Genomic DNA, 18,939 nt, shown 5'->3' with positions numbered 1-18,939 from the left:
GGAGAACAACCCCCCCCCCCATCTCCGTCACCTCACACTCGGCCACATGAAGCATTCCTGTTTAAGGTGAAGGTCATAGCCTGAAGATGGCAACAGAACGTCATCATCTGCAAAAGCAAACATCAGACCCTGAGGTCGAGTAAACAAACAGGACCTGGGAGTCCTGATGCAGTCCAACCTGAATCGTCAACAAGCTTTGTGATCCGGGCGGGGACGCAACCCTTACTTTGGGTTTGAGGACCGGGTAGCCCAGCGCCCTGTAAGCAATCTCCAGATCCACAAACCCCATGCTGACTGGACAACCAGACGAGCCTTCAGCACCTCGGCAAGTAAAGATCAGATCCATTGTTCTGCGGCCCGAATAAAAGCAACATTGCTCTTCCTGAATCTGACGTTCATTAATCACCCGGAGCCTCCTGTCCAGCAGCCTGGAGTAGATTATGGCTGAGATGTTGGATCTCTCAGTAGTTGGAACAAAGGGTGCATTTATTCATTTATTTTTTTTAATGTACACAACCCACTGAACTCCATGCATTTTTTCACATGCCAAAAATAAATACATTTACCGAACCTTTTTATTTTTGTTGGTAACTTTTGCAAAGTGTTAGATTCGATGATACAAATCAATGCACCAAAGTAATACAGCTGATGATCAAGTATGGTGAGCTGCGTGATTGTTTGACACCTCACATTTTTCACAGATTACAATATTAAAGATCCAGATGTAGTTGAACAACATGGACATATTTTGCTTAATCCTTCAATTAAAAAATAAAATAAAAATGTGTTCATACACGACTTTTTCCACCAGCATGCGATGCATTTCGTTCAACTTGAACAAAAAAAACTTCCAATCAACTTGAACCTTTCACTGGTTTCAACTTGTCCCATTTTGTTTTCATTCTGCAGTCTTCTGTGTGCCTGTGTTTGCTTGCAAACAAACAAGCCCCATCAGCCACGCAGCAGAGATAAAAAAAAAGGAAAAAAAGAAAAGTCACGTACAGTTACATAACAGTTTTATTTCAAGGCCCATGACCTGCTTTGGCGGCAAGCAGAGCTCCCAGCTGCCCTAAACCCAAGCTTCACATCTCGCCAACAGTCATACGGCTCTGTGCTATTTGTGGACAGATAGTTTGACATCTAGTGATTCACTTTTCCGACCGTCTCTGCATTGTGTGGCTGGAGTGTGTTTTTGGTTGCTTCAGATCTGCAGGTCAGCGATTTAGCCGCTGGTGCCTAAACGCGGCGCCATTTTAGCTGCTCATCCAAGTCAATTGAATGTTTAAGACAGAGGGAGACTATGTTGAAGTTAGACTGCTTTCCTGCCATCACGGGGAGCGAGAGAGCCACTCACATTTGTTTGAATTATGTTTATTGTAACTTTAAATTAAGTCATATTCTGGTGCTTGATATTCACCTTCTTGTACTGCAGTTTGCCATACTCCATTTTTAGGAAAATGCCTGGTCCACTTTATGCTCCTCAACCTTAAGTACCCATTAAATGCTGGATACAAAACATAGGTCTGAAAATTCAGCAGTTTAAAATATAATTGATGCACCAAAAAAGCGTATTGATCATATTTTTCAAAAAACATGGCACACCACCATAGAAACACTTACCAATTCCAACACCTTGATAAACGGTTTGTTTTCAAAACAATTTTTATATCTAATATATATATTGACCAATATGTACAGTTAAATTATCTTTCCATTTTGTTTGTTAGCTTTTAATAAAAGGCAAAAAATTTTGCTTTTATAAAGTATTGTTTCAATAGCACTAAATCTAGCAAAGTCAAATGATTCACTGATCCATGAAATTTATCAGAACCTACAGCAAACCTATCAAAACAAATTCACAGGTTTGTATAGAATGTTGATAGTTTTACGCGCTTTTGTCTATTAAATAATTCTACCGTTTTTGTTTTAACTTTGCTCCTCATACAAGTTCCACAAAAGCTTTGTATGCCATGAAAACCGGCGTCAGCAATACCTAGACCCGCCACCAGAGGACAGCAGACAAGCTCAGGACTGGATAAAACATTTTTCTTTAGTTTTAGAAACGTGAGTCTCCAAAATGAAAGGGTCAACATCTTCTTCACAAGGATGCTTTCAAATTCTGTATAGAATAAATCCAATAAAGATGACTCTCGTGATTAAAACACTTTATAGTCAAAGCTGCTGCACACAAACAGTACAACTACTACATTCTATTTTTTGTATTATATTATAGTAATATATATTTTTTGACATTTACAGTCTTGCTCAGCGGTGAGGGAATAAAATGAAAGCTGGACCAAACAGTCTACACACCTGCAAGATACTGGCACAAGTTAATGAGGCAGAAAGTCCCCTATGAGGGTGGGGCCTGATAACGGAGGGCCCCTCAGGAACCTTTCCACAGGACATCACTACTCAAATGAGAAATTAACAAGGGCTGATTTCATTTACACAGCGTAAAGTGTAACCATGACGGCAAAAAACACCTTTAAGAATGTAGCCATCCTTGTCAGACTTGAGATTTTCCATTCATTTAACATTTTAGGAGACAAACGTACCCATAAAACGAGTTAAATTATTGCATAAAACCAGCCGGCCAAAGGCAGAAGCGAACCAAGTCGCCGTTAAGCGTCCAAAAGTAGGACCAAGAGCAACTCCTTTGATATTGGTTTCTAAAAATCGGTGCATCCTTATTACTGAATATTTTGTTGAATAGTAATTTCTAATCCAGCTTTCATACCAACTGCAGAATAATCCCTTAACTTTGATGCTAACCATATCACACATAACATAATAAAGGCTTTTGAAGCAATTAGCTGCCATTTGTTACAGGATAGTATAAGAAGCCAAAATGACAAGTCGGAATGAACAAGATACTGTGAAATAATCTTTAATAGATACAAACAAATATACACCAAGTAATACAAATCAAGTGGAAGCAAGCAAGGAAAAGTAAAGTGTACCACTTATACACAATTAAAAACAGACAAGATGATGATATGGCATTTGACAAACTGTTGCCCATCTGACCTACTTTCCTTATGTTTGTGCAGCACATTGTAGATTGTCGCTTTCTGTCAATACGGTGCTTTAAAACCAACGCTTAAAGTCAGGCACCTCCAAAAAAAAAAAAGAAAAAAAAAAAAAAAAACCCTGACCCCCATCTATACATTTCATAAACACAAGACAAAGATGTTCTGTTATCTGCCAGTGGGACCCAAGAGCCAGCCAACATTTACATGTCCATTTTATTTTTCTAACCTCCATTCTTTGTTTTAAGATGTGCAAACCAGTGCTCAGAACATGGAGATTACACGAGTTTAAAAAAAACGCTCTTGGGCCCCAAAGGCACGTGGCTGAAAACTACCGCACCAATAAAACAAGGAGCAACGGGAGGAAAAAAAAAAAAAACGCTAAAAAGGAGTCTGTTGAGAAGAGTTTCCTGCAGGTGCATGCTACAAATAATCACAGTGACATTATCTTTCTGCAGAAGAACGCGCGGGCGGCCGTGTTACGGAGGAACCTGAGCGCAGCGAGTGGTCGGTGCTGCGTTTCCACGGATTCACAGTGAACCAGGAGCTCTCTATAAAACGCTCATCGCCTCTCCTGTGTCATGTGAACGAGCCAATAAGCCTTTAAAAACCATTTCTAAAACCCAGAACTTTATGATGCTCGATTTGACGCAGCTCTACTGCCACCTGGTGGTCAGATAACAGCAGTGCACCGTGTTCCACGTCTCCCCCCCCCCAGCGCCTCATTTCAGGGTTTCATTCAGATTTCCAAGGCTACAAGACAGGAATGCATAACCGAAGGAGGAGCTTGGAGGTCGCGGCGGCAGATGCCTCGCCAACCTACAAGCTAGAAGCGGTTCACCGACGTGGTGACTGTCAGGGCATCGGCCGGATCGGTGTGTGCATAGTACTCAATGATTCCTGATTTGACAAAGTTAAAGATTACAGTTGAAAAGAGTCATAAAAACAGGATAAGAAACTCCAGAGGAGTTTTTGCCACTGACAGAGAAGTGTACTTGCTAATTCACGCAGGCGGCCTAGTCAGTCCTGGAGGCCTCAGTAATGCTGCCAAACGGGTTTAAACCCAAGGACGATCCCAGAGAGAGAAAACGAGGGAGTGCTGGGTGGGTTGAGTCACCCGGCTTCGTCATTGGTAGAGCAGGTAGTTCTTGAGGGAGGCTGGCAGGGGAAGTCTGTGGATTTCATTCAGCCGGTCTCGTCCCAACGCCACCCTCACCGAGCGCCTGCAGAGGTCCATCAGCGAGAGAGGTTCAGCTGGGAGGGGAGAGAGGAGAGAGGAGGGACAAGGGTTAGGAAGGGGACCGGTCTGCAGGCGGACACTGAAGGATTAGCCAGGATATAAACTGCAAATCTGCATGGGTTTGTTAGAACTACACAAAGGTTTAAAAACATGTCACCATCATCAAATAAAATACACAGAACTGTCTACAAGCATGAAATGGATAGAAATAGTCCAGATGGGAAACAAAGTCGTGCTGGGGCATCTCTCTTGCTAAGCTAACGCTGCAGCCACAGTTAGCTTCAGGGGTTGTCGGTTAAGCGTCCAACCACAGCCTGCCACAGAGCACACAACCACAGGGTCCTCACACATTCTGATCCTGTAAGTCCAGATTTTTCCAGACAAAGATTTTTAACTCATTCATTTTCCACAGATTTTAACCTTTAAGCACAAATGCCGGTTATGGATTTTGTCCCGCTGAGGCCAGGACTGCAAAGGACTACAGGCTGGACGCATGATGGCCAGATGGATGAAACCTTCAGACGACAGAACAGGGAAGAACTTCCCTTCTTTGGCCGTACTCTGTTTGCTGTGCTCCTCTGGACCTGGGGAGGACTTAAAACCAAACCCCAGACGGTGGAAACACCCTCTGCCCGTCTGACGCCATGCTGTAATACCTGTGTTACACCACGACGATGCCCAAATAAAAGCACGACTACGTCACACAAATTAATGGAGTCCAAAAAGAGTACAATCAAAATACAATATATCTATACCAAATTAATTTCTGTACAACAGGTAAACAAAGTTACAAAAGAAAAAAAGCTTTGCTTTAAAAAGAGCCAGACACGAAGGAGGCAAACATGCTCAGTTACAGGACTGGGTGTGCACCTCCTGCGGGGGCAGGCCCCACACGGCAAACTGCGTCAAGAGTGGCGCCAGCAGTCAAAGTTATCCAGGAAGTAGGTCGATTTTCCAGCTGCAAACCTTTCGGTAGGACGCATCAGTCAAGCTGTCGGATGAGAGTCTTGCCAACAATTGTCCTGATGAGAAGGAGGGTGTGGGGTTAAATCAGAGTTCAGGCCTGGTAAGGAGCAGCTACCTAACAAGGAGCACCGACATGGCCTCCATCTTAAGGCAGCTGCTCTCTTCTAAAGTCAGAGGACGGACAGATCGTCACTTCAGACCCAAGCTAACTCTGAATAAGAGATCATCTACGGCGCCTTTATCGCAGAGACAAGAACTAGGGCAAGGGATGGGAGCTGAGCAGAAAGATCTAATGAGCACAGAGCACTTGGGACAGATGTGCAGAGCCCAGCCTGATGTGCACCCATGTTTCCACACTAAAGCTGGACAAAGCGGGGATTAATCCGCCTGTAGTTTCTTTAATCCCTGCGACACTGAGCAGCACGACGCCAGGAGCCTGTAAAGGTGCTGCTAGCATCCTTACAGGAGGATCCCCTACCTCCTGGAGCTAAAGTTCACTAGTGACCTTGAAGCTCCGCCTTTACAGTGGAAGTCCTTCATAAAGACATCCCAGGACCCGATGAAACAGCTGGCTACTGATCAATCTAATCAGAGATTAAGTTTGGATTATGACTGAAGAAAGACAGGTTTACACATAACCGCGCTGTGCTCTGAGGACGGGGCAGGAACATACAATCACACGTTGAAACCACCGAGCTTCATACTTACGGTCGAGTCCATTTATGTACCGCATTCGTATTTCACAGTGTCCCCACACGGCACTCACTATGGGGTGCAGCTTCTTGCCTTTGAGTCCTCTAAAAGCCACGCCCAGGTAATGTCCGTCCACGATGTAGCCCAGGGTGCCCTCGTCCATGTCCAGGACCACCAGCAGCGAGTCCGGGATTATGAAGGTGTCGTCCGGCTCCAGGAAGGCCGGGTAGGTTTTCCCCGGCAGGTTCTTGCCGTCGTGGTAGAGCTTGCTCCTGCACAGGTCCCAGCCCCAGGACTCGGAGTTGCTGCCCACCAGCGCCGTGTAGCCCACCGAGTGCAGCGGCGCGTCGCTGGTGGCCACGCCCACCACGGCGTGCGTGCCCCGCTGGCGCATGGCCCAGTTGATCTCCCACACGTGCAGCCCCCTGGTGTAGCCGACGTGGCCCCGGATGGCGTCCGTGCTCTGCGCCACCGGGTGCCGGTGGAACACCAGCTTGTTGTCGTCCTTCACGAAGACGTTGAGGGAGCGGTCGTCGTTGTTCCACGAGTGCTGGACCTGGGTGTCCAGGCTGGCGGGCGGCATGTCCAGCAGGAGGTCCAGTCGAGACGGCTTGGTGTGGCTCAGGGCCTGCAGCTCCAGTGTCAGGGGGCTGAACGCCGGATCCCGCATGTCAATAGTTTTAATGCCACCTGGGACTTTCTGCCCCATGCTCCAGGCGGGTGTAGCAGCTCCGGGTGGCCCGCCTCCTCCTCCTCCTCCCCCCGCCTCACAGACTAATGGGGGGAGTGTTCGGCCTCAGAGCCTCTCCTCCGCCGTGCTGCTGCGGCCCGAGACGCCCGCTGGCTGTGCCGTGTCTGACCACCGACCTGAGGCGCCGAGACCCCGTCTGGACAGCTGAGAGGTGAGAGCACAAAACAGGTCTGTAAGTCGGGTTTTCTTTTGAGCGGCCTTTCGTAGCGATAATTTTAACACGACGGCCAAAAGCGTTCAAAACGCTTCAAAGGCTGAAAAGGTGCAGCGAGGCCCCGTTTACCCTCAGCAGTCAGGACGGGCAGCTAATCGTGTGGCTCACGGGTATCGCAAACTTTTGATTTATCACGACGGCAATTTGAATTGATGTTTGAAAATCCCCAAAACTGACAGTACTGTCAGAATTGCTACCTTTATTATTTTCAGAACTGTACATTTCTTACGAGCACTAATAAGTGTAGGATTGCCTTCAACTGTTCTAGTTAACTGAATCACCACTTCGTTCTAATTTCTATCTACATTTTATTCCTACTTGCTTTTATTCTGTTTTAATTTGCTATATTTTAATCATGTAAAGCACTTTGCATTGTCCCTGTACTGAATTGTGCTATATAAATAAATTTGCCTCGCCTAAACATTAAATGTAGATGGAGCGTGCATTTCAGCGATGAAAAATCCCACTTTATGCAACGCGTGTCCTGGAGAGGGGCGTTTCAAAATGTTTTAAGAGCGGTATTTATGTTTGTTGGACTTGGACTGCAGGAAAACAGTCACGGTCATAAAGCTGCCTTAAAAAAGACAGAAAAATAAGCTGTAAGTACTTTATTTTCATCACAACAAGAAGCTGATGAAATTATCGCCCATCCATACCCAGTCCTAACGGGTGTGAGTGGTCAAAGGAAACTAAATGTGAGCGTTGCACTGAAGACGGTTTGCTTGAGAACGCCTTCAGGGGGCCTGGACACTTAGATCTGCAGAGGTTTGGCAGCCTGGAGGCAGGCCATCCTGGGCCATGCTGAAAGGTTAGAACATGAACAGCTCTGGGTTTAATAAAAAGAGAAAATGTAATGGATATTTATATTTTAGTCGATAAAAATGTGATGAGTGAATTCTTTTTTGTGCCCCTGATCATGTCAGCTGAAGTTCATGTAACGCACAGAAACCTCTATATGTGGAACATACGTTTATGCAGCAGCGGGTGTGTAAATTATTAAAAGGCGTGCCATGGAGCTGTCGACGGTTTTACTGCAGTGCTGTTTTATGGCTTAAAGGTACATAGCCACGTTATTTGGCTTTTTACGTCACTAGCTCACTCTGGTTGCATACAACGTTTTTATGAAAAATTATCAAGTCCTTCTGGCGTATTAGATGTTATTCTTGGCGGTTTATGTTTTGGTAAATACAGCCTTTTGTGTTCATTTTAACGGAAGTAGGTACTGCACATGTGCAGCAGGGGTTAAAACAAGGAAGCAGCTAACGGATATTAGCATGGCCAGGCGAAACAATAAAGGTCCAAAACCCAGTGGGTAAAAGAGCAAAAAATATATCATTCCCAGAAGGGAAAGACTGTAATGTCACTGGGAATACAATATGAACGTTGGTGTTCACCGAAGCGGACGCTAAACCTGCCGAGGCTCAGATGTGATCGTAGAGTTGATTGAGGTGAGTAAATGTTCTGATTTGAAGCTCTTAGTTTTTTTTAGATTGTTGCTCTTCAATCGAGCTTCCGCTTCACCGTGAGGCATTGCAGAGGATCAGGCTTAGTCCGGCATTATTTACAAGTGTTTTATTATTTAAGCAAACTAGCATGATAGTTCTGATACTGTCGCTAGATGTCGCCATGTCAGTTTATAGTTGTGCATCGCACCTGAGAGCGAATTATTTTTCGGCTCAAAAAGGATCATAAAACACCATCAAGATGGAGGCTTGGTGTATATAACCTTATTTTATAATGGTCAGACGGTTTTTGGTATTTATAAACATCACGTGGCTAAATACCTTTAAAGTGTCGTCGCTGAATGCTGCCTTACAAAGCGCCACATAAGTTTAGTCGTCTCCGCCATTATGTTTGTTAAAGTAAATAAGCCGTTAGTGGACAAAACAACCCAGAAACTTTGACTGTGGTGAAACTTATGACGCCTGACTAACCCAGCGGTGCTAGTGACTGAATGTCTGACGTGTCAAACGTCAGCAGACGTGTTGATTACTCAGGTGACAGCCCAAGTAGTGACGCGGCTACGTGTTTATTTCCATATAAATGGGAAACGCATCTGATCAACCAGGATGGATTTTAAAGCCAGGGGTGACTGGCCGCCTTTAGCATTTCTAGATCACATCTGGATCAACGTCACTACAAGTTAAAAGTCAACATAATAGGACTTAAAAGCAACGTTGTGCCATCTGCTGAAGTCTTTTCTCCAAGTTCAAGTGGCTCCCTGCCGCAGAGCTGGCATACCTCTGTGGAATATGGCGCAAAGGCGAGACGAGTTTGTATTTCCTCCGACTTTACTTTTCTAAACCTCACTGATACTGAAAATGGTCAACCGAGACTTCTTCCGTCAAAACAACTTGCACACTGAGAAGTGTTGGCAGAAAACGCCGGTGTCGTGTGTCGACAGGCTGTTTACTGACTGCACAGAGCGGAGCAAACAAAAAATAAAAAGTTTTTTTTTTAAATCACCCGGTGTCCAGTAGATTTCTCTGAACATAATACATTAACAAAAACTACATCTCATCTCGTTTGTTGGAAATGGTTTAAATCTAACAAGAAACGGTTCATGTTTCGGCTGAATTTAGTTGCGAGCTGCAGGGCTGCGAGCGACCTCAAAAGTGCTTTTGTTCTCATGTGATTCTTGGAGAGAGGGGGGGGGAAAAAACGTGTCAGGACAACAGCTTACCAAGAAATCCTTAGATACAAATGTACATTTATAATTTGTACAGAAATACGTGGAAGGCGAAGCCTGAACACGACGCATTTACAGACAACTTGCTCAGTTTCACCCAATAGCTGGGGCTGTTTGCCACGGTTTTCAGCCTTTATCGGCTCAACGCCACACACAGCCGACCCAGAGGAACAAGACCAACGAGTTTGTTACTCGAAAGTCTAACATCAGTGAGGCGGAGGTTAACTATAATAGGCTGAATTATCACCCAAATAGAGAGAGGCGTTTAAGCTTTAAACAACATTGAGTTTCCCAGCTGACAAACAATCTAAGAGACTAAAGCTACGCATCGTACGCAACAAGCTCCAACGAGCCGATTTGTGCTTCATAGAATTTGAGCTCATCTGAGGACAATTTTATAGCGTTAATAAGACGTTATGGTGTAACCCTGCAATACACTCCTGAACTGACGTGTTAGTCATCGATTTCAGAAGCTCGTCTGGAGGACAAAACAAAGAAAATTACGTAATACAGGATGTTTACAGTTTAACATTGAAAATATAAAACCTCAAAATCTGTTTAGCTGATAGATCTTTATCCAGTCATATCTGAATCCTGTCCTTTTATTATCTGCAGATTTTACACTTTTGCATGATTTCTAAGGCGATTTACAAATAATTTGTCAATTGCAATGAAACTTTCATTGTTACATTGGGATTTTATGTGAATTTACAAAAAGGTAAGGCTAGTTTATTTACATAGAACTTTTTAGTAAGAAAAAAAAAAACAAGGAATAAGATCCTGGTCTTGTGAGGCTTTCTGTTAAATTGTTGTACATCAGATAAAAATGGGGCACACAAATATTGAGGAGAGAAAACATTTAGACCTCATTTGATCAGTTGCCCACAATCATGGTCTGGGTTCTCTAGCTTCTCTTGATAAACTGGAAGCAATTGCAACGTAATGGTATTAAGCTTTAAAAACTAATCAACTGGCCCTGACAACACTGGACATAATGACCCAGGACATTTCAGCACTTACCGTCACACAAAGCTGTATTTGGTTTAAAACAGAAAACAGACACGAGGACAGGGGACACGGATACACCGACAACAAAAGAGGAAAAGTCTTGCAAATCTGAAATGAATCAATAGCTTCCTTCAGAGGGCAACGAGATTCTGCTAAAATGAAAGTGAAACGTGCTTCCGAAATAAGACGTGGTGTGATGTCCTCCAAAACACGATTGGTTAAAGAGAGCAAACATCAGCTCTGGCATAAATATAGCGTTTCATCCTCCCCGTATAAAACAACCTTGCTTCACAACACCCATATATTAGTGGAAAGAGTATTCAAAGGGGATTTTTCTGCAGGTGCTTCTGGTCATTCTGTGCGTCTGACTGTACAGCAGGGCCCACAGTACCAGAGCGTTTTGTAATGTGGAAAATGAAGCTGCTGGGAAGGCCACTCTAATTAAATTGTAGACAAGAGTTCATTGAGAACCGCCTTGGCTCTCCTTCTAATGCAAGTAAACAACCATTTAAATGGGTCATGTCTCCTCGCTGATTGGGAAAACAGGAGGGAAGAGAAAGCCAGCTACGGGTGGCCTGCATTTGAATGTAAACCGTCTCCTTTTTCACTGGCTGTCCAGCATTCACAAAGGATGCAACATGTTCATTTGCAAAGCCTTTTGAGTCGGGACCTCACCATTATTCCTTTCACTGCTAAAACAAACAACCTAAAAAAAAAAAAAATCTCTTCACTTTTTACATTGTAGTTTATTAGAAATCTAAAAAAAAAAAAAAAAAAAAGTGGCATGTGGTTCCCTTTGTTTTGTAGGCTAAAAGCCAGGCCAGGGCTGACTGGGGTTCCTGGGGCCCCTGGTTTGGTTCAGAGGTGATTACAATGCAAGAGGAAGGGCTCGTTGAATTTGCTGAGCCAAGAAAACACTTGTTTTGTGTGTAAGGCTCAATTTAGGTAGATTGTTGATTGGCACATGTGGGTAAAAGGTGACCAAAGTCACCATACTTTCAGTAGGAAGAAAAATAAGGCTTCCGCTTACTTTTAAATTAACAGTACAGATTTTATTGTCTGAACATACCACTACCCCTCCCCGTATTAAATGGATACTTCGGTTTCCCCCTGATGTGGCACATGGAGACTTCCTTTGTGTCCCCTGTTGTCTTAAGTTTGGGGGGGTGTTTATATTAAACCAGCCCTGAGCACAGCTCCACTGATTTAACTGATAATATACTGCCGGTTCAACAATACGGGGGACTTACTTGGCTCCTTTTTGCTTTTTAAAAAAAAAAATATTATCTTAAAAGTCCCTTTAGAAATTAGATAAGCAACTTTCGTTTGAGGCTTCCCTACATCATTTGACCCAGAACAGCTGTGCTTTACGGCGCCGAGTAGCAATGCAGGGCCTGAAATGAAGCCATGAGCTACAAACGTCTAAACTGGGTATTATTTTGTGTTTGATAAGCGTTAACCGTTGGAAAGTTGGGCGTGTGGGGCTTAGGATTGGATACTTTGTTTACTGTCGCTGGCGTGTTGTAAAAAACAAACACTGTACAACACCTTACTTCCCCGTTTAAACAAGCTAGGATAGCTCAGCCCCTCGACAAAACAAAATTTAAAAGCTAACAAAAGCTAGTTTTAGTCTTTCCCGGGGCGACCTGCTGGCGAAGACCGACGTTAGAGCTTGAAATGTACACAAGCCAACATATTCCGGCTTGCTTTGTCGCGGCGAGCTCACGCAGGAGCGTCAATGACCGTCCGCGGGCCTGCTAGCCGCCGAGCTAGCCGTGCTAGCCGTTGTCACTGCAGGCTAGTCTCCTCGCGAGCGCCCGTTGGTCAAGCTAACGCTCCGCGAGCTTCCATACGTCAGCCCTAACGTTCGGTTTAGAGCCTCGGTACTTTTTAACCGTTTACCGGAAACCGAGCCGGGTTCGTTACGGAAAACGAGCGACACAAACCTGCGGTGATCAGCGTAAACAGCGACCTGGCGCGGCTAACGTTACCCAGAAGCTATAAAGAGACGCCGCGCGGATATTTAGTGGACGTTACGGAACGGGGGAGTCCTTAACCGCCAGCCGCTGCTGCCCCCACCGACACCAAGAGTATATTTAGGATGTGAAGAGAGGAGCGCTGGGAGCAAAACAGACGCCTCGTCGCTAGCTTCGATGAGCACCGGGAGAAAACCGACCTTGTTTGAGTCGTGAGGCGGAGATCAGCGGCAGAGAACCGGGTCGGGTTTCAGGGTCTTCGTCTTCCTACTTCATCCCTCTTTCCCCGGCCGTGTCACTTTCTACCGTTTGAGCCCCCGGCGTGAATTAGGTGAAATGGTGATGACTGCGCTGACATCGCTCGAATCACGTGGTAAAATGCTCCCAGCTGCACCAGTAGATTAGGACCTCCCCGTGACGAGCTGCAGCAGAGATGAAAGGCTTCGGGCTGGGCCGCGGCGCAGGCACAGGACCTGGCGGAGCCCCGAAGGTGAGGCGCCTGAGACGACTCCGCTGGTAGGTGGGAACACCGGCGCAGACGCGGAAATTCTAAATAGACGGGGCACGGGCTTCCGGATCGTACCGTCAACTTCGCCGCCATATTGTGAGTGGCACATCGTTACCTTAAAACATATGTTTTGATCTGTTTATACACATCACTGTGGACCATCATAGACCGTAAGACAGAGAAATTGCTTTGTAACTGTTTACAGTCTAATAGATTTCAATTACTTTTTTTAAAATCTATTTGTAAATTTGTTTAAGATGTGCTGCTTTTTGATTTTTTAAATTTGGATTTATTTTTAATTTTATTAAAAATTTTAATTTTTTACCATTGTTTGTATTCTATTTTAGAATCAGCTTTATTTGAGTGTGTGCACAAACAAGGATTTAGACTTTTTTGGTCATATGTTGTAATATATTTAATCTTAATCTGAGATTGATTACAGTTAATTTGTGATTTACCTGAGGAAACGTTGTGTTAATAAATGAAATGTGAACACAAACACATGAAAACTTGTTGAAATCCTGGTCTGATATACAGTGTTTCATGTTTTGAAAAATGTTGAAAAAGTTAACTCTTCAAGGGGTACAAGTTACCCTACTGCAGCACCATCCTTTGTTCTTTCTAGAGGCATGGTGTTGTCTTTTGCTTTACGTTTACTGCTTTGTTTTTATTAGGGGCCAAAAAGAAGATCATCTCATTACTACTACCACATCTCTATGCTGAACAAAGGATGGGAACAGAGACTTATCTTCTGATGTATAGGTCAGTCTTAAGACTGATGAAAAATAATTAGCATTTTTGCTCTATTTGATCTTAAGAAAATTCTAAGTAAAACTTTACAATGCTGAAAGAAGATTTCACTGAAATAGGCTGTGCATCAGCTGTTCAAAAATTTAAGACCTCAAAAACCCCTTCAAAATAGAAATCAAAGTGTCCAAAAAGGACTCAGTAATGAGTAGCTCCATCATTATCGTTGCTGACTTCAAACAGTCATTCAGCCAGTGAATGCATCATGCTTGATGCAAGTGTTCCCAGGAGGCTTGTGGGCATCCGCTGTCTGGAACTGATGTCCATTTTTCTAAATTTCCCATGCCATCCATCCCCGATTGTTCTCAATGGTATTTAGATCAGGGAGACACACAGGAAGGTACAAAAGAGTAACGTTATTCTCTTGGAAGGAGTCCTTTGTCAGGCGGGCATTGTGAGATGCAGCATTGCCCTGTTGAAAAATCCAGTAGTTTCCACACAGACGAGGGCCCTCCGTCATGAGGGATGCCCAGTGCGACATCTCCACATAGCCAGCTGCCGTTTGACGCCCCTGCACATCCTGAAGCTTCATTGTTCCATTGAAGGAAAAACCACCCCATATCAGGATGGCACGCTAACAACCCCCACCGCGCCAACCCTTACCCTATGTCGCATGGAAAACATCCCAGGTGGCATCTCCTTGTCATGCCAATAAGGTTGGAAGCCATCAGGATCATCAAGGTTGAATTTTTTTCCATCAGGGAAGGAAAAAAAACTTTCTCGCACCTTTCAACGTACCATGTTTGGTGCTCACTTGCAAGGTCCAGGCAGGAAATTTTGTGGCATTGAAGGAGACATGGCCTTTAAATACCTTTTTTTTATGTATCCCTTCCCATACAGATGGTTATTGGGCTGCAGTCAGCACCAGCAGTGGCCTTAATTTGGCTGGAGGATCATCCCCGTGTCTGTGTGGAGAGCCAATCGGATCCTGCGGGTCTTCTGTGAATTATCTTGGGTCATTATCTAGATGTTTTTACTTCCGTAACCCTCAGGATCTTTTAAGAAATTCAAAATGACTGTCTTACTGTGTCCAACCTCTGCAGTAATGGCGCATTGTGAGAGGCCTGGCTTGTGGAGCTCGACAATCCCCACCACGTTCAAAGTCGGTCAGCTTTTCTGCCTTTGCCTATCAGGAGGTCTTGACAAGGGGAATACTTGATGGAAAATTACATGGAAGCCAATGGTTTTGCACAGAACTTATCTTTTAAAGGCTATGGACTTAAATTTAAACCTTTAAGCCTAATTAAGTTTAATTGTTGTTTTCAATCAATTGCCTGCTCAAAGGTTTTTGTCTCCTGGGGGTTCTCAGGACTTGATAATGCGCTATAAAAGTAAAGGTAATTTATTTTATATCCATCCATCCATCCGTCCATTCATCTATCTATCTTCTAACAAGTCTATCCCTTGTGGGGTCACGAAGGGTGCTAGTGTCTATCTCCAGCTATCAATCGGCGAGAGGTGGGGTACACCCTGGACAGATTAAAATTTCAACTTTGTGTATCTGAATGCTTACATTTGCCTGTAACTTTGCTGCCTGTATCCCAATAATAATAATAAAGGACACATTTATTCTAAAGTTGAATCTAAGAATGTTTCTCTCAAACAACATAACTAAAAACATTTTTTAGATAAAAATGTGTCTCTGGCAACTTTTTTTTACCCCATTAAGTGCATTTGAGTCTAAGAGATGTGATGCAAATGATTATTTAATATTTTGTTTCCGTGCAAGAAAATAGGATTTTTTTTTTTTTTATTTCTCAGCAAAATCCTTCAGACTGGAGCTCCCACAGCTGGTGAAACCTAATTACCTGGCGAACTGAACAGAACGATCCACCCTGCACATAACCTTCATGTTCTGGACAGGCAGTGCTATCGCGTCCAATCTTTTAAACCCACATCTGAACAAGCTGAAAAGGCTGTTCCGAGATGGTGCAGTCATAAGGAAGAAAGCACAACAAGCATCCCTGTTTATAATCATCAGTTCTAACAATGACCCAAGCAAGAGATTCAGTTAAATTCGTGAGCGTGGTAATGACTGCTGTGGTTCAAACCCGGGGGCATTTTGTGAGTCAAAGTAAATGCACCAAAATGAGTGCACCAGGTGAGTTTTGTGGAAAAACGAGTACTCTGTTGCCATCTAGCGGCTGCTCTGAAGCACACACCTTCTGTCTGAAGGCCATAGAGTCTGTGAACACATTCAGGATATTTATTCTTCCCAACACAGAGCTGGCCCACACACTTGTCCTGATCAAAAACTGAAAGATTCATTGATGAGTTTCACCCCCCATTCACTGGCTTTTTGCTCAATCCACATGGCATATTTTAAATGAGCCATGTGGATTCTCCATGACAGGGACGGGAATTAAGAGGGACCTTTAAACGTGACCTTATTTGTCCGGCGCGTGAGGCGTCTGAAGGTAACTCGGTTCGTTTTACATCCAGCGTGAGGAACATAGCTCGCCGACTTGAATTACCTTCCACTCAGCTCGTCTCCCGGTAAAAAATCCCATTTTGCCATGCGGGGATGGTGCAATGTGCTGAGCTCGGTGATATCTCAGGGCCGTTCCACGGTGGAGGAGGGGCAAGCAGACATGCTTACTGGCTCCCTTTTAGAAACCATCAGTTCAGCAGGATCGATAGTGCGTCCCACTCCACGGCTGGCAGAGTGTGCTGCCTCCACAGGGGATGGAGGCCCGCGGTGGTGGTGGTGGTGGGGGGGCGAGAGGAGGTATGCATTGACAGCTGCAACGGAGGCAAGTTCGAGCAGCGCACGCAGTCAAGGTGAATGATCGTATGCTGCGTCAGACACCGCTGCTCCCTTGCTCCCAGCTGCAGTTTCCGAGGAAGACCAGTGGGTGGATGCAGTTGCAGCCGACGTGGTGATGAAGCCGGTGAACTAGTTTCTGCTGCCGAGCACTCCGTGTTCTAACTTTCAGCGTCCAAGCTGAGGCAGAAATCACCAGCTGATCGCTTATTGCAATAAATATCTTCACATGCTGTTTTTTTTATTTTATTTTTTTTTATTCTATAAGTTGAAATTTAGTTGGATGCTGAGCTCCCAAATGGATTGCTGGGCGCCATAGGTGAGAAGACGTCTTATGTTTCAGAGTATCGCTTGCAATATAAGACCTCCACAGTTCAGCTCTGCAAAGGAGAAATCCTTACACAGCAGTAAAAATGAGCTTTGCCTTTTCGTAGCCCAGTGGGCATGAATGAGAAAATCCTTCACTTTTATTCAGTATAGTAGGACTTTACTATTTAGTGCTTAAGGAGCCCATTGAGTAGGTTTACTTTATGTTGTCTCATTTACACTATTGTGGTCAGTAATGGTTTTATTGCGGAAAGATTTTATCCTCCATGTAATATCGAAAAGATTGCTAAACGTTCTTTCACTTCATTTCAGTTTCACAGAAGAGCTGTTAAGGAAACTGAACAAGTAAAACTTGTAAAAACACACATAATTATCACAATGTCTAAAGCTGGGCATCAGTAGAAACTGCAGTCATGTCTGTATCGGCGTAAAAATGGCAGAATGCACAAAATATTTCCTGATGTTCTTTAAACCCTCATGTTCATGGTCAAAAACAGAAAACATACAGTGGCTCACAAAAAAAAAAGTGTGACTTTTTCAGACTTTGCAATTTAATATCTGGAGTTTTCCTTCTCATTGTCGCTACATGCATGCTCGGTATGAGGGATTGCTGCAAGGTCAATGACGCATTGCAAGCGGCTGTCCGTTGTGGCTACGTGTTCATCCAGGAGTGGATGCAGCTTGTGACTCGATGCGATCTGCTGGGTTTCTTTAGGTAGAAACCTTTTTGACCCCATCTGTGTGATGGGTTTTATTCAACTGACTTTGTAAAGTGCCCTGAGATGACATGTGTTGGCACTATAGAAATACAATTAAATTGGATAAGAACTGAAACCATGATAATTATAATTGTCACACTTTTCCCTTTTTCAGAGTGACAAATATGCTAAAAAATGTTTACAAAAAAAAAAGCTTTGTAACAGTCTGTCTAAAGTTTTCAATCAAAACTAAACAGGTGCAGTATTTCAAACTGCTCACAATTTAATCCACCTCGGTCCCTAAGCTGTGTGAAGAAACGTGACCTCGGACCCTTGCGATTGGTGATGTACGGTGCCGTTTCTGTTCAACAATTACCTCGGACCTGAAGTTCCAGTTTGGTTGCATCAGACAATAAGACATCCTGCAAGGTTTATGGGAGACTTTAACCGGTCCTGGTTTTCTTTGGAAGAAATGACATCCGTCTTGCATCCCTACATGTGGGTCCAGTCGTATGAAGAATATCTCACATCGATGTCACAGTACTTGCTGGAAATGGCTGCGGCCCCTTCACTGTTACTGTAACTCTCTTGTTAGCCCCACAGACCAGTTTTCATCTTGTGTTTTCATTAGTTTTGGAAATAAAATCTGTCAGGCCCCACATCTTCCTCAATGATGGATGCTCATTTTTTAATGTACCATGATGTATATATAGCTGAAACCAGATACATACGCAGTACAAAAACACAGAACCATTTCCCTCTCACTTTTTTTCTTTTTTTACTGTCTTTTCCTGTTTTAGGTAAGTTAGGGTTACCAAAATGATATGTATTTGCCAAAGGCCAAAATAATGAGAGATAGAATTTTTGAGATTTTTTTCCTGACTAAATTCAAATTCAGAGTTTTACACCCTCTATTATTACGGTCACTTAAAAAAAATTGTAAAAGCTCGGATGGGGACGTCATGCCTTTGTAATTCTCTTACTGCTTAATTCACAACACATATTTAACCCGAGCCAAACTTGTAGATGTGTTTTCAGGCAACACCCCAAAAGCATTTCTTCCTAGTGAAACACCATGAAATCATCTGAAGAATTCAGCCGAAACGTCAGGAAAGGAATCGTGGACTTCTGCATGTTTCGTTCATCTTTGTGACAACGACCGGATGCCCTGAGACGCCACGTTCATCTGTTCAAACACATACCACTATAATCAATTTGTTTTTTTAAAATTGGATTTTAAAGAATAAATGTCCCACTAAAGGTGGG

General features: G+C 43.8%; 1 protein-coding gene and 1 long non-coding RNA gene across 3 annotated transcripts; one reads left to right on the top strand and one right to left on the bottom strand.

The window, feature by feature from the left end:
* Window positions 1–2,874: 2,874 nt before the first annotated feature.
* On the bottom strand, window positions 2,875–13,060 carry spsb1 (splA/ryanodine receptor domain and SOCS box containing 1). 2 transcript variants are annotated; one of them, XR_004931026.1, is made up of 4 exons: window positions 12,770–13,060; window positions 5,947–6,826; window positions 5,143–5,294; window positions 4,217–4,286 (listed from the first exon to the last, which is right to left on the bottom strand). XR_004931026.1 is itself a non-coding variant. In XM_012870632.3 (3 exons), the coding sequence occupies exons 2-3, from the start codon at window positions 6,638–6,640 to the stop codon at window positions 4,159–4,161; spliced, it is 822 nt and encodes a 273-aa protein (XP_012726086.2). In that variant the 5' UTR covers window positions 6,641–6,826; window positions 12,770–13,022; the 3' UTR covers window positions 2,875–4,158. The 2 variants fall into 2 exon arrangements, 1 of the variants encoding a protein (XP_012726086.2); XM_012870632.3 differs by lacking the exon at window positions 5,143–5,294 and having other exon boundaries at window positions 2,875–4,286; window positions 12,770–13,022.
* An 18-nt stretch (window positions 13,061–13,078) lies between these two features.
* LOC118563116 lies at window positions 13,079–15,262 on the top strand. The gene is made up of 3 exons (XR_004931027.1): window positions 13,079–13,173; window positions 14,725–14,839; window positions 14,928–15,262. It is a non-coding gene; the product is annotated as an uncharacterized LOC118563116 (long non-coding RNA).
* Window positions 15,263–18,939: the final 3,677 nt, after the last annotated feature.

The sequence above is a fragment of the Fundulus heteroclitus genome, chromosome 1 (assembly GCF_011125445.2).
Source record: "Fundulus heteroclitus isolate FHET01 chromosome 1, MU-UCD_Fhet_4.1, whole genome shotgun sequence".
Lineage (NCBI taxonomy): Eukaryota > Metazoa > Chordata > Actinopteri > Cyprinodontiformes > Fundulidae > Fundulus > Fundulus heteroclitus.
The sequence above is the reverse complement of the archived record's forward strand: the minus strand, read 5'-3'. Positions and strand labels throughout refer to the sequence as shown.